At 41.8% G+C, this 15,155-nt stretch overlaps 2 protein-coding genes across 2 annotated transcripts in view; one reads left to right on the top strand and one right to left on the bottom strand.

Annotated features, from left to right (window-relative positions):
• Positions 1-352: 352 nt before the first annotated feature.
• On the bottom strand, positions 353-1,550 carry pcbd1 (pterin-4 alpha-carbinolamine dehydratase/dimerization cofactor of hepatocyte nuclear factor 1 alpha). Its single transcript, XM_008301027.1, has 3 exons — positions 1,454-1,550; positions 548-679; positions 353-457 (listed from the first exon to the last, which is right to left on the bottom strand). The coding sequence occupies exons 1-3, from the start codon at positions 1,454-1,456 to the stop codon at positions 353-355; spliced, it is 240 nt and encodes a 79-aa protein (XP_008299249.1). The 5' UTR covers positions 1,457-1,550.
• Positions 1,551-2,365: 815 nt separating this feature from the next.
• The window catches only part of LOC103371635 (heparan-alpha-glucosaminide N-acetyltransferase), a 23,396-nt gene continuing 10,606 nt past the window's right edge, over positions 2,366-15,155 (top strand). Inside the window, exons 1-12 of the mRNA XM_008301026.1 lie at positions 2,366-2,447; positions 2,770-2,864; positions 3,108-3,229; positions 4,091-4,209; positions 6,108-6,177; positions 6,278-6,344; positions 8,781-8,863; positions 11,818-11,894; positions 12,746-12,776; positions 12,891-13,051; positions 13,669-13,712; positions 15,005-15,073. Coding sequence (XP_008299248.1) covers positions 2,366-2,447; positions 2,770-2,864; positions 3,108-3,229; positions 4,091-4,209; positions 6,108-6,177; positions 6,278-6,344; positions 8,781-8,863; positions 11,818-11,894; positions 12,746-12,776; positions 12,891-13,051; positions 13,669-13,712; positions 15,005-15,073 — 1,020 coding nt within the window. The remainder of the gene's footprint in view (positions 2,448-2,769; positions 2,865-3,107; positions 3,230-4,090; positions 4,210-6,107; positions 6,178-6,277; positions 6,345-8,780; positions 8,864-11,817; positions 11,895-12,745; positions 12,777-12,890; positions 13,052-13,668; positions 13,713-15,004; positions 15,074-15,155) is intronic.

Raw genomic sequence — 15,155 nt, 5'->3', positions numbered from 1 at the left:
TTTGGATTTCACTGCTCATCAGCAAAGTGCTCTCATTTGTCCGGGACAGTTTTTTGTTTTTTTTAATTATTTTTTTTAGCCACAATTCAAAAGCAATGTCTTATTTCACTAAACTATAATTTATCAAATTTTTATTTATTATTACTTTTTCCAGTTTCTAGTTATTTGAGTGACTATTGTGCCTTTATTTTTCCTTTTCTTTAATGTAAGGGTATGAATACATTTGAGGACGACTGTAGATTACATTATTTTTAGAAATAATTTCGCAGTATCTGGCTTTTTATAGCAAGCAAGGCCAATAAGGACCTTGTCCTGCTGTGATGTGTTCATTGCCTTTCAAATGTACCAGCCCTTATAACTTGTATGTCTGCTCTACCTTATTATAGACATTGAACCACTCAGGATGATGATCCATCTTCTCTGCTTGTAAAGCCACTCTGGACATGAAACCAAATGCCTGAAAAAAAGATATAATACAGTCATGTATATATATAGTATATAATGCACAGGGTTGTGTGAGGTAAGTGTAATAATAATATGTAAAAACCTGATTGAAGTCTTTAAAAATGAACTCTTTGTAAATGGCGTCCCGTCCCACAACCTCCACCCACTGAGCGCTGCGCAGCAGAGGGAGTAGATGGGCCCTCTCCTCTTCAGTCAGACCCTGGATCTTACCAGCCTGGGAGGACAGAGCAGAGGTAACTGAGCAACACATTGGAGAGGGGCAGCTTCACAAACACAAACTGTGATTGGCTGCACAGGATCTCATCTGGAAACAATCAGAGGCTGCATTCCCGGTTTAAAAAACTAGCTGGTTCAAAGGTTTATGGTGCTGGGAGGGGGGGTGGTGGTGCTCCCTTTCGGTCACTCGCCTCCTAATCGTGACACATGATGCAGGGTCACATGGATTTAAACTCAGTGAGGCCGGTTTCATTCAGCCCCAGTGATGAATCCAAACTGCACCGTCAACATCTAACAATAATTACACACGATTTTATTGCCCAATCCAGAGGCGACATTTGAAGGCTCCGTCCCCAGATGAGCAGTCATGCTTGTAAGCCAGCAGAGCAAACAGATGTCATGACCACTGCCTGAAGCAGAACAATGACATCAACAGGTATCATAGCAACGCTCTAATCTGCTCTATCTGTGCAGTGAAAGGGCAGCACACACACACACAGCTCCCTCTGGTTTAAACCTCGTGTGCTCAACAAACACAGCGCTTGGATGCAAACACAGAGACACAGGAAGGGGCGCTTATGTTCTATTTCTGCTAAATCCTTCTGGCACACACGACAATTTGTGTTGTTTATCCATCTGAACACCTTCATGTGTTAGTCTATAACAAAACACAATTTAGTGGAGTCTTAGAGTACGAGAGTGAGCAAATATCAACAGGTGTGTGAGGCGGTAGGCAGACCTGACATACACCATAGAGAGGTTGTGTACTCACCATGTTTGCAGAATGTTTTCATGCACAAGGGGGAGGTTCAGCTCCAGTTCCCTGCTGCACAGAGGCAAATCTACTGTGGCAGCCAGTGAGAGCAACTGGAATGAGTCCATTCACTGTGGGTCCTGCCTGGCTGCCCCAGCACAAGCCTGAGCAGAAATCCCCTCTGCTGATAGGCTGTGCAGCCACTTGTCAGCACGGGTTTAATCATAAACTGTCATCTGTTGCACAAGGCATGCTTGAAGCCAGCTATGGATTCAACACAAAGGCCGGTGTTTACTTTGTGATGACAGAGGGAGGATACTGTCCCTTTTATACACCCCCTAGTAATCTCTTTTATATAGTTCAGAACAATAATCTACTCTACATTATAGTCTCCGTTCAGTAGGACAGCAGGTTTTAAAGGACTGTCTGTTCCTCAGCTGACTGGAGTTCATGTCAAAGGTTAATAAGCTGCTCCTGTGAGATTGTCCCGCTGAAGTCATCTGTCACGGCGAGTGCTCAGGGAAATGAAGTGGTTAATGAAATGAAAACAGGAAGAGGATGTGACAAGTGATCAGCTTTTAACAGTCAATTGGATGTGGAAATGAGAACGCTGCTGCTTTAGTGTTTTAAATTAAAACAAGCTGAAAACCATTTGATTGGAGTCAGACTTCCGCACTAATACACCTTACATACACCTGTATCTAGTCCTATAACCTTTTTAAACTTATTAACTGTTACCAATTGCTTGTTCTCCACAAATTACAACAGCACTTGGTGAATGTTTTTGCCCCTTATGTTCCCCAACAAACGCATCACACACCAGTAAAAAGAAACCACCAGCCACCGTGCACGCTGCCCTTTGACCACTTTTTATATTGTTGTCAGAGTTATAAAGATGAGCAGTAGAAGAGACGGTTTTCAAGAAGCAACATGAAGTCCTGGAGACTGCTACATGCAAGTTTAACTTTGTTAATCCTTGTTGCCAGAAGCTGTGGAGGACACATCAAACATGGTGAGGAGCATAATTCATTTGTGGCGGATGATGATGGTTCTGGTGGCCAGGCTTAAATAACCACATTAGCTGCAGTTTGACCCAGAAATCCATTGATGATCACTTGTTATGTAGCTTTATTGTCACAATCAGTGTTTGCTCTCTGAAATTCAAGTCAAAACTCGCTTATAACAAACAGACACGTCAGATGTGACAATTTTCTAATACTGTTGAGTCGGTGTTATGACAGTGATCTGATACACCCTTCTGTTATCGTGTGTTTATGATGTAGAAGAAGATTTACGAAACAGCTTTTTATCAGTGCTGTTTTGAATGTGTGCAGGGCCGGCTCTGAAAATGGATCAAGCTTTGCTCAAATTTGTTAACCAGTTGACAGAAGAGGTGCAGGTTTTCTACACATCAGATTACTGCTACAAGGTAAAGAACATCCACTGTCTCTTCAGATTTATTCAACAGCATCAGCAGTTGCAAAATCAATACAGTTCCCCCAAAAAAGACGTATATTTAGGTGAATGTGTCGGTCTAGAGAGATCTTATCTGTATTTTTCACACAAGCCTTTTGGTACGTGTCGTCAAAGCGCCCTCATCACCTTTGTCTTTGTTTTCTATCCTAGTGTTGGAGTTTATTAAGTTAGCATTTGACCTGTTTCTTCTTGTCAGTGTGTCTACCAGCATTTGGCCACTGTGAAACCCAGCAACAACAATGCATCTGCGATTATCAGCACCAAATTCACTCTGACTGTGCAAGTGATATCACAGTCGATGAATGTAACTCTCTGCAGGTAATAATTTTCATCTTCAAACAAAGCATCCGCATCAAACCAGCTGTTAGCATCACCTGTAATTCACTGATTTGTTTATTAAGTGTGCCTGTGGAAGTGCATCGCTCTTGTCCTCAGACATAATATAGTGTGGTGGCATCCGATGATTGCGTCAGCAGTCTGTGAGATTATTTACAGAGCTGGGGGAGTAATCCTGACCTGCTTTCTGGACCTGAGTGATGCCCTCCCTTAAACCACCTCGCCGGGTATCGATCAGGAGCCTTTTTGGGGTTAATAAGACCTGACATTCCAATATTGATGAAAAGGGCTCATTAAAGCCTGAGAGCCACATGTCCAGCGGAAGCGTCAGCGGAGATGTTAATCGGAGGAGACACTAACCATATTCATAAACAGTCAGGACTGACAGCACACTGGGGCAGAGCTTTCCATTTAAGGGTCACCTGTGTACATGGCAGCAGGGATTTCTTTGCAACATGACAAGCCTCTGTTGCTTTTTTCTGCTCCCTCAGAGGTCTGATCTTCTTGAATCAATGCTGAGGTCTCTAACCAGACTGTGCTGCTATTGATTTCCTTTTCCCCTTTGAAAAAACACTCCAAGTGATAGCTAGTATGTCATCCCAACAGGATCAATATGAGAGCGTAATGCATGTTTTTTGGGCCTGAAACTGGAGCTGGTAAGTGGACAGGAGGATGCATTTCAAGCCTGCAGACACTAGGTGGTGCTCCTGAGCTTTAAAAATAGAAGAACATATGGACACTTTTAGTTTTCCTGTCAGGTCATAAGGAAATATTGCTCAGCAGCGCATCAAATAAAAGCTTTTAAGGGAAGTGTGTCTGAATATTGTTGTGTTGTGGATGCAGGTGGAGTCAGACATACGAGGAAGGTGGTCATTACTCTGTTTGGATCCACGTGTCAGAGGTCGGCAGTAATCCAAGCTGCACTCCAGCTGTGGATAAAACACCAAACAGTCAATATCTGCGTGAGTGCACAACAAACACTGCTGCAAAGATGAAATTTAGATTCATATGTTTCACTAATCAACTGAGACTCTGCTTGATTGCCTTGCTGAGACACAGTGACAGTAGAGGAACCTGTGGCCACACTCAGGCCAAGTCTTTGATCCATTTTCTACCTAATTGAGTCAGCAAAGAGGAGAATCACTTCTCTTGTCCACATTCACTGAGCAGTAATTCTCATCCATCTCTTGGGACATGATGTGTATTGATCAAATAAGACATGCTTTCTTGAAAAGGGGATAAAAGAAAAGCTTTTCTGCTTGTTTTGAAGGCCTGGCTCTGCTGCGAGGAGGATTGTGGGTAATACATTAGGGAGTGTGGAAGGATTAGGGCGTAATGGGATTTTGAAAGCGTCTCTCTCCATAATGTACACTCTACTTAACAATATTGCAGATTATGTTGTAGATCAGACTTTTAAGGCCAAGTAGCCATTATCCGTTATGGTCAGTGTGACTGCACCTCTCACAGTATGATGAGCTTCCATTAGCTTCACAGACCGGTGATTATACAAACTCCCCATAGGACTTGCTCAACTTAAGTAATGGTCTGGTCAGCAGCTCATGACAGGTAAGAGTTGCCCTGCTAGGGAATTTCAAAGTTTACTTCAGCGTCTGAGATTGATCGGCCGCAGGGCTTCATGAGGTCATTTGTTGGGCGCGGTATTTCTTCAAGCATATGTTTCTGTGCAGGATGCTATCAGATGCACCCTTTAATCACGTTAGTACTGTATTTTGCATTGCACCACAGACCACAAGTCACCTGCTGGGTCCTCTAATTCTAACAAACAAATCCACAGTATTGACTGCTATTAAGTGTTTGTTTGACTTTGCAAAATATATCAGTGAACTGAACTTAATTTAGTTGTTCCTAATGCCTCAATTCATTTCCTATTCATTCTGACAGTAACTAATAAAGTGAGCGTGGCTGTGGCAGGAGTCTGGTGTTGTTTCACTTCATGCGCTGAGAGCTTTATGGTGTTTTTACGAGTGGACACCAGAGATGCCATGACTTTTCTGAGGCGATTAAGTGATCGCTCTTTGTTCAGAGTGGATGTCCTATTGTGGGTTGAGCTCTGGTTAAAATGGCTTCTTTTTGTTTGCTTTTCCACTAAAGACAAATTGCACGTACTGCCCTCTTGTGCTCTGTGCTTTGACGCAAGAGGAAGATACTGATCCCTCCTGAGCCTGTGTGTTATAGTTTTCTAATCAGTAGCTGTAAAATGTCTCACTGATTAAAGTCTGCTGATGATGGGTGAGCAGTAATATATCAAACTAAAAAGAAAGTGGCATTTAAGCAATATTTTATGTGGCACTTAACATTTCCATTTGTATCTATAATGAAGCTTTAAGTTAAACCCCAATCCTTGGTCTTTAATCTTGGAAAACTCTATTTTTTTGCAAATAGGGTCCATCCAGTCCAGTGTTTGTGCCCTCTTGTACTGTAAACCTCATCTTGACCCTTCTTCCATCTGCGATGCCCTCTGGCAGTCAGACTCTTTGTTTTCTCATCCATGTTCCAGTGTAGCCTTACAATTTCCTTTTCCGACGCCTGCAGGGTTAGATTACCCTGGGTGATTACTCCTTGATGGATCGACCAAGATGTTTCCATTAGGTTCTTGTTTGTCACTTGAGGGATCCCCTTTGACACTGGTTGACTGACAGAAAGCCTCAGGGGAGTCCAGAGGCGAGTAAAACAGACAGCTTGGACTGGCCAGTCAGTCATTTTATCTCCACTCAGATCCTTTTCTGATAGACATGTACAGTACAAAGCTGACGTCCAGACAGGAAGACTGTGATGTAGAGCTCTACACTCTGAATACGCAATTTCCATTTGTAAACATATCCTTTTCTTATTTTTCCAGCTCTTGTGGCGGCAGCTCTCCTCCTGGCCATAATCGCTCTCTTATTCGTTTTGATACCCTACATCTTCAGGTACACGTATGGTTTCTACATCACCCAATAGAAAAACACTCACTCCGCACTGATGACTCTTCCATCACAAGCAGGCAGCTCAAACTTGTTCCTCTTACAGGAGGCGTTGTACATCAAAATTTATTAGGACCATTTGCTGCCAAGGCTCAAGCTACTCAGTGGATAATGTAAGTCAACTGCTGCCTCTAATGAATGCATTAGATTAATATCCTAATAAATGGAAGTAAATGACACAAATGTGTGATTTGATTGATTAGATGTAGATCAATCATAAACCAATCAAAGGATTTCCATGAAATGATCATCAGTCATGATGAATTTCAGCATTAAACCAACAATGTAGAGAATAAGTGAAATATCTGGAGATTTGTGTCTGTTTTTTAAATATGTTCTTGTTTGAACTTACTTGCTGCTGTTCTTGACATTGAAGTATTCAGAGAAACAAAATGTAAAGTCATTGCACAATCTTTTTTTCTTTTCAGGAGAAATCCATTGACTTTATGCTATAAAAAAAAATCAAACATTGTTTGATCCAACAGTTACATTGAATTATTTTCATTGGCCAACTATGCAGCCTGAGATGCATACCAAAATTGCTCTGAGACTCCAGTCATCAAGCCATTTGGGAGACACTAATGGAATGATTGATACAAATGTTAGCAGAGCCAGTTGTACAGCAGACTTACATGGAAGCGATAGAGCGGCGTAGCCGTTCAATCGTCTTGCTTCATGGCAGGAGCTGCTGTGTATTTTCGGTGAGCATGAATAGCTCCTCTCATTCTTCTAAGCAAGATGTCTCTGGCTTCCATATGCTGTCTGGATGGCATGCAGATCCATCATGACATATTACTGCTGGTGTCTTCCTGCTCTGGCTCTTTAAACTGCTGCACTGAGGCCAACAAGTCAGGCTAATCCAAATGAGAGGGCAGCAGGCCAGAGTCATCGAAATGCTGCCCTCACAGAGAGACGGAAAGAGACTCCGGACAGAGAGATTCTCAACATGATTTTGAAGATTTTTGACCCATGTGGCATTTTTCAACCATTTGTTTCATCAATATTTTTACATCTGAGAACAACTGTAGTCATGTAAAATATTTTAAAAATTAGCTGCAAAAAGATGATTTGTGATATGTGATGTCATTTGATGGGTTTCTAACCGTGCCCTCTGTCCTCCACTTTCTTTTAGAGGGCACCTAATGTAGTACTGCCACTTCAAGAGAGAAAGAACTTTAATTGTAATCATAATTAATCACTGCTTTAGAAGAGGGTACTTTTACATTTAACGCCAATTAGAAGAACTTGCCGGCTAATAACTTAAAGTTCTTGTAATCAGCACTTTGTTTTTAGGGAATTAAAGCACAGGGAGAGAATGTTAAGACATTACATAAATAGAATTTGAAACTGCTCTACTCAATAAAGTTATTGTAAACTTAAATCAAATGACCACATGCAACATGACCGGGCTCACTCATGATGACGAACCTACATCGAATTTTCCCCCAACTCCATCAGCTTTATTGAGTATTTGAGTCTCTTTCAGCTGATTGTTTTTGTTTTATCATGCACAGTAGATTGGCATTTATGCATTCCTCACTCTAATGCTAACCAGGTGCACTCCTGCTTTTAATGCCTGCAAGGTCACACATTTTGGATTGCATGTGGACATCTGCGGGGGGTGTGCACAAACGTTCATTTACTTGGGCAGACGACTATTTGCGTCACACGGACCCTTATGTACTCGCAAACACAGAAAGTAGAACACTTGCTTGACTCCTCCTAAAGCCTTAATTATACTCCCTTTTAGACTTGTAACCTAGTCCTTATACCACATACACATGTCTGCTTGGAGGACTCTGCTCCATAAATTTGTATCTGCATATTGCACATTACTGCCTTTGTAACCCAGTCAATGAAGTAGTCAAAGTTTTAGGTTGGACAAGGAAATGTGCAAAAAGGGCTCGTGTTGAGCATTGCACACTTGCAGATGTGGAACGTATAACACCAGCCTAACTCCCGGCTCGTCCAAAAATGAGTAAAGAGATGAAGCTTGAGTGGAGCTGAGGTGGTCCATGGACTGTCCTAAGATGACACTCATCTGTCACTCACCCCTTTAAATGAGCATAATGTAGGCATTATACAATTAATCAGGTGAATCATATAAAAATGTACACCTGTAGAGTTGCTGTGAGTGGGAACATTAGCTATAGAGACCAAAGCTGTTTTTTTTGGACCAGGCTGAAAACATATTTAGTTCTGCTGTAAAGCTGACCATTTTAACACAGGGCTCTATTGGGATTGGCTGAGTTTTGGAGTCAGCCTCAAGTGGCCATTCAAATACTGCAATTTCATTTTTCTGTTCTGGAGATTAGTTTACACTTTGTTTTCTTGCCTCTGATGAACTATATGTCAAGTAACCCCTAAACCTAACAGTGCAACAACACAGAGAAATACAAGTCTGAAGATGAATCATGGATTTAGTGTATTCATACAATAGCCAATGAAAGTGAACTAACAAGTGTTGCTACTTTTCTGAAAACCTTGAATGACCCACATTGGTGATCCGGTGCTGACATTATTTTATCTCTCCTCTGTTGTTTCTGCAGGACATTGCACTTGCTTCTGAAACGGCGCACAATACCAGTAAAGCTAAACCACCGCGTCTGCTCTCCCTGGACGCTTTCCGAGGGTATGTGTGCCATCAACAACCATCCTGTTTATCGGTCTATCACCACATGCTGCTCGTTCACATGCTAATTCTTTTTAGAGCAGTCTGAGGCATGATGAAGATCTACAGGCCCGGCATAATGAATAATAACAGGGGTCACAGTCTGGCCACATGCTTCCCCAAGCTTTTGTTATCAGGCGGTATAGCTTTGGGCATGATTTCTGATATCAGTGCGTCTCGGGTTTGGAACAGTGTGTTTCTGTTGGACAGGAGTGATGCATGTGATTGAATCTGGGCTCCCTGCTAGCCTTAATTGTGGCCTGGGGGTAGACACAAAGCACGCCTCTCTGGAAACAGGATGCTGGTGTGGCTTTGACCTCCCCCTTGCCAAATAATTGATGTAATAATACCGTCAACATATCAGCACACATCCACACGGCCATAGATCTCCTGCCAAACTGGAGAGCGAGAGGAAATCCAGCAGCACACAGACAGCATCCAGCAGACGATTGGCATCTTCTCCATCTGTGGCTTCCTTTTGGATGAAAAACCATCTGAAACCACAAGCATATGTGCTGAATTCAAAATACTACATAGCTTTATTTTGTTTGGGGGCTGAAGTGGTCGAGTGCATTTTCACCAGAATCTGCAAAAGGTTCAAGGAAAGGATACGTTTAGATTAAATTTCCCTTTATTCACACTTGCTGCCGCAGTCCTGTTCAATCTTGTTAGCTGAAATGTCACTTTAGGGTTACAGATACTTGTCGCATATTGACATCCTCATTGGTTATACTAGAAATTCTCATACCTGGCAACGCACTTAATCAAAGTGTGACTCAGTGCTGAAGATTAACGCTGCGTGTGCCTCCTCAGCCGGCTGACTTATGATCCATACCCCTGATAAGTAACAACTTTCTACAGAGAACAGACACATCAGTCATCTGCCATAAATGCTGAGATATTTCTGAAGGCAAAAGGCTTTTCTCCGCAGCTGAAAGGTTTTTCTGATCATTGCTCAGGCTCTACTGACATGATATACAGAGAACTGTGGAGTACGGTTGCACGTTAATTTTTCTAAAAGGATTTGGATTTTAATCTTGTGCCGCACTGCTAAAAGCCTTTCGCCAGTTTCCTCACTGTTGAAAATCGCACTGTCAGTAGTTAGCAGTGCCATACAACAGACGGAACAACTATTACAGCAAAACCAAGGATTGTGAGTTGCATTTAACACCAGGTGGCTGACTCATTCTGTGCCTTATTTTGACTAAGATCCAAGTTCTCCTCCGATTCTGTTTCATACATGCTCTGAAGTTTGCCCCCCCCTCAAACAAGAACCTTGGCATTTCAACTCAAGTTGTAATTTATTATGACTACAATAGGTGTCTGTGTACTTGATGTGACCAGCACAGTAGGTAACATGATACTGCGCAGTGATGGAGTGTAACTATCCATTTGTAATGGGGAGAAGTACTAAGCTGATGCTCTAATTGGTAATGCATGTACCATGATTCAAATCAAAGAAGTCCATAAGAGTCTATCAGTGAGTCATAACCAGTTGTCACTGCTGGAAGAAAGATACGTCGCTCTGTAATCTGTTAGCTATAAATCCTCCATACTGATTCCCAGACATGAATTAAGTCTATTACTGAAGTGACAAATGGTCAGCGGAGAGCTTCACAGGGATATTAACAACTTAAACTTGATTAGGAACCAAGAAAAAAAAACAGTCTGCAGCGCTCCAACCTGGACATTATATTAACTTTGATGCAACACAAAACAAACACTTCTCACTATAAATCCTATTAATTAAGCACTCACAGCTTCCCTTGATCATCATTAGCTGCCTGTGTTGTCACATGTGTGTGGCATTTGTAATGTAATGGAGCTCTCAGCACACAGCGGGGTGGTTTAATTAAAAAGATGGCCAATAAGCCGTGATATTGCAGTGATTTTCGCAGGGTCTCATCTGGCTAGAGATTTAACCTTTGTCTTTGTCACTATGGCAACTAATGGATATGTTCGTCAAAATTTAAATGATAGCCTGTGTGTGTGTGTGTGTGTGTGTGTGAGAGAGAGAGAGAGAGAGAGAGAGAGAGAGAGAGAGAGAGCACACGGACACATGCAGCAGGGTTTACTCTGCTTTAATAGCCCTTTTGAGATGATAGTGACCGATTAAAATCTTGTATCAGCAGGTTGGGGCTAAAAGAGCAGTAATGGCTCTGGTGCACCTCTTAATTGAATCTGGGCAGAAAAACAAGAGGAGGCAGAGGTAGATACAGTGCAGCTTATCAGACGGGCTCGTTCTTAGAGGTTGTCCTAATCTCGTTACGACTCCTAAAGACCCCCTTATGATTTAAAAAAAAAAAAAAAAAAGCAAAATTAAATAACACATGAAAGCATAAATTCATGTGTTTCTCACGGTGAGAGGATTGAGCTCGGAGCAAGCTTCCGCTGCGTCTCCGCCACTTACATTCCTCCGCAAGTTTGTGTTGTGTAATGGCCCCCCGCCCCATTTTCTGACATGCAACGCAAACACCTTTTTTCCCTCCAGTGTCTGATTCACTGAAGCACTCCATCACGTGTGCTGTGTTTCAGCAGCCTTGGCCGGTGCTAAAGTATAAAGTGTATCATATATTAGGCACAAAGTCTTTAGTCAGCACTCCTGCTTGAGGAGATCCAGAGGACAAGTGTTCATTTCCTGAGTGATTCATAATGCTTAGATTGCATTACCTTGCATTTGGAGTGTGACAGAATATAAAGCCCCTCCTCTGGCCTCTTTAACTTTAATTCAGAAGTTAATATTCAATCACAATCAAAGCGCCACAGCTGAAGGCTAAGAAATCTTTATTTTATCATGGATTTCACGTTTTTATTATGTTTTTTATCGACTACTAACCAGTTTCAGACGTTTCATTCATTATACTTGCACCTGATGTTTAATCCTATTTTTGCTGATTTACGTAACGTCTTTGCAGGTTTGCCCTGACGGTGATGGTGTTTGTGAACTACGGTGGAGGAGGCTACTCCTTCTTTCAACATGCACCATGGAATGGTTAAGTAAAGAACACATTATACATCAATTTACAAAATGAAACCAAAAAGAGAGAGTAGCCTGCATGCACAACATGCACATCGTTGCATAAAGACTGATATGCACTGACTCCATCAACTCAACGGCAGCGTTCTCATCATGTCTGCATCATTTCCTGACCTGTTGTCACTAATTATGATAAATGCTGTGTCAAAAAAACCCTGCACACACACACAGGGTGCCATTCTTCATACAAGCCAAATGAAAGATACGATCCATAGATGTTTATTGTTTTTAACAACCAGGGAGGAGATGAGGAGGAGGAGGGATGAGTGTTTAGATGACAGCTGGGAGAAGATGGGAGGAGGCATGAAATGAGCAACACTCCTCTGTAGTCAAGCCCAGAGTTGAGGTGCTCATGAGCAAGGCACCTCTGACTGAAGGAGACAGTTGCTGTGTGAATTCACTGTCAGTCTGTAAACATTAAAAAAATAAAAATGCAAATATGATAGTGTGGTTTTCATGAAGTGCATGTCACTGTTTATGGGTGTTCTCAATTTAAACTTTGTAATAGCCTCTTTGCCACATGTACACGGGTGTATTGATTGCAGAGGTGGATTGATTAATCTTCTCTTGGCCGCGGGGCTGCTGCTGTCACAGGAGGGTAGATATTTATTAATCACGCCTTTTCGAAATGGAAAGTTAATGACAGAAGCAGCACTTTAAGGACGTAACATTGTTCTTAATTCACCTTCGTGTCTCTGTGGATTGCCGGGAGTACAGGAGGGCAAGAACTGTGAACGCTGCATCAAACTCAACTATGTGTGGGTCTACTGATGTTCATTTACAGTGTGTTTCTGAATGTGTTGCAGGTCTAACTGTGGCAGATCTTGTCATGCCATGGTAGGTTTGTTACAAGAGGACTTTCTGATGTTTTCACTCTTATATTAACTTACACGAATGTGCACATTTTTGTGCATATGGGTCTGAATAACATAACACTGTTGTGTCTTCCAGGTTTGTGTTCATAATTGGGACTTCAGTGGTTTTGGCTTTCAGCTCCATGCAGAGGAAAGGAGTCAGCCGCCTGCAGCTGCTGCAAAAAATCACCTGGAGAACAGTCGTCCTGCTGATGCTCGGCTTCTGCTTCCTCAACTACTCTCCAAAAGACGGACCACGTAGGTGCAAAACATCCAGCAGCATGACATCAATGGGGCAGAAACACTGTGTATTCTAATGTTTTTGTTCTGGACTTTTTTTTTTGTTCTAAATTGGGGAATTGCAAAACTCAGACTCTAACATGTCTGATAATAGGTCCACTTACTATATGTAGTACAGCAAATTAATAGCACCAGAGGAGAAGAGATGTTTATTGTGATGATGCACCTGCTGATGTGCAGAATTAAGCTTGGTGTTGAGCAGCATTCTGTATTTGAGTCATTGCTGCAACAGTTAACTGATTTATGATTTTTTTTTTTTTAGTAAAAATCCCAAATGTGATGATTCTAGCTTCTCAAATGTGACAAAGTGCTACTTTTCTAATAGCAAACTGAATATCTTTGGTCTGTGCCAACATGTTAAATGGGTTGATCTCCAGATTTGTGATAAAAGCCAAGCCTCCAGAGCTGGGTCAGGGTTAAAGGAGGGGGAAAAAATGGAGAAAATCCCTATTTCACCGTCCACCCGGGATACACAGGGCGCCCCTCACACATTAGCTATCGGTGGTGCTAATGGACTTTCCTGGGTGGATGTCTGCATAACTGGGTTAACAAAAATATTGTTGTTGTGTGTGCAGTCTCAAAATCCAGCACCAGGGGACGTTTAACAGAGGCAGATTGGGTAAAAACAACCGCTGTGTGGTAATGGGCAATTACAAACAGATAGAGTTACACCCTTCAGCTCCGTGCAGCTGCTGTAGACTCTGCTGCTGGAGCTGATCATAACAGCACAGTGACTTTTACCATAAACTGCAGCTTTGCCCTCCGTCTCCAAGGACGTCCTCAGCAGTTCAGTCCCAGGGTTTGATCTAATAAGAGAATGGAGTCATATCAGCTCAATATGTTAAACCCTTTCAATGTCAGATGAGACAGAAGAAGGTGTTAACCTTTAACATTAGCTATGAGTCATTTCAAATAAATCCTGCTGTGTCCAGATGTCCAAATAATGGCTAAAGCAATGTCAAACCAACCCTTTAAAATGCCTTTTTTAAAATTTAATTTTTCTTTGAAACTCTTACAGTCTCTCTTTTTGGTTTACAAAATTAGGAAGCAGTTGATTTAATGATTACATGACGTAATTTCAGATTGAATTTGTTAAACACATGGTAGTGAAGCCACATGGCTTTGAGTTCTAGCTTTTGAATCCTAGACCCGGCATTTTTGACATACAAAATATGACTTTGCTGAAGGAGACAGCACGTTTTCAAGATTTCATGTTCGACCGTTTGACAGTGTTTCATTTTTGATGGATGGTGAAGGGTAGCAAGAAAAGATAAATCAGATCTAAGTCAGAAAGTCTGGTCCAAACCTCCGCTGCCTACTGTAGACGTTTGGAAAAAAAATAAGTTTTTGCCTGACTAGTTTGCTCTACTTTCTAGAAGCATTTTCAGTTCTGCTGACTTTCAGTATTACTGCATTTAATCTATCACTGAAAGTGCTCAGAGATTGGAAGCAGACAGCAAAAGTTTTCAGTGAAATACTATTGAATGTCAAAAACAGTGTCAATTTCACCCACAAAAAAATAAAATAAAAACTGCAGAAATTGGATAAAAAGTGAAGCTCAGGGTGGTACAGTTCACCTTAAGGCTGCAGTTAAGTGACAGTTTTGTGGGGGACAAAAACAGTAAATTATCTTCGAGGGGGTGTAACATGCATATTTAACTGGAGTGTCATTAGTCAGAGCTTCCTCTTTTCCTGTGAAAGGAGAGATTTCCGCCTCTTATTTGATTTGTCCGGATCAATGATTGGGATCATATTGTTTTTTACGGCACTTTGTACGGCAAAGAGGTTTTCAATTAACTAATGTGTAGATTACCATCAATCCCTCAACCAGCAGCCAATCCTAGCCTTCCTAATTTGTGGAGACCGAGAGATAACTGGGAATCTTTGATGAGCTTCCCACATTCCTGACAGGTCCACATCCTGAAGGCCGACACCATTTCTGTGGTCCTCACGCTGTCCATCACCCTCCTGCAGGAAATAGTAACCGCTGTAGTGGCAGTGGGATGATTAAGAAGATTCCTGATGGGTTTTGCTTAAATCAGCAGAAATAGCTTTCAATCAG

Source organism: Stegastes partitus, unplaced genomic scaffold (genome assembly GCF_000690725.1).
Source record: "Stegastes partitus isolate 25-593 unplaced genomic scaffold, Stegastes_partitus-1.0.2 Scaffold1622, whole genome shotgun sequence".
Taxonomy (NCBI): domain Eukaryota; kingdom Metazoa; phylum Chordata; class Actinopteri; family Pomacentridae; genus Stegastes; species Stegastes partitus.
Note: the sequence above shows the minus strand (reverse complement) of the source record. Positions and strands in the feature narration are given on the sequence as shown.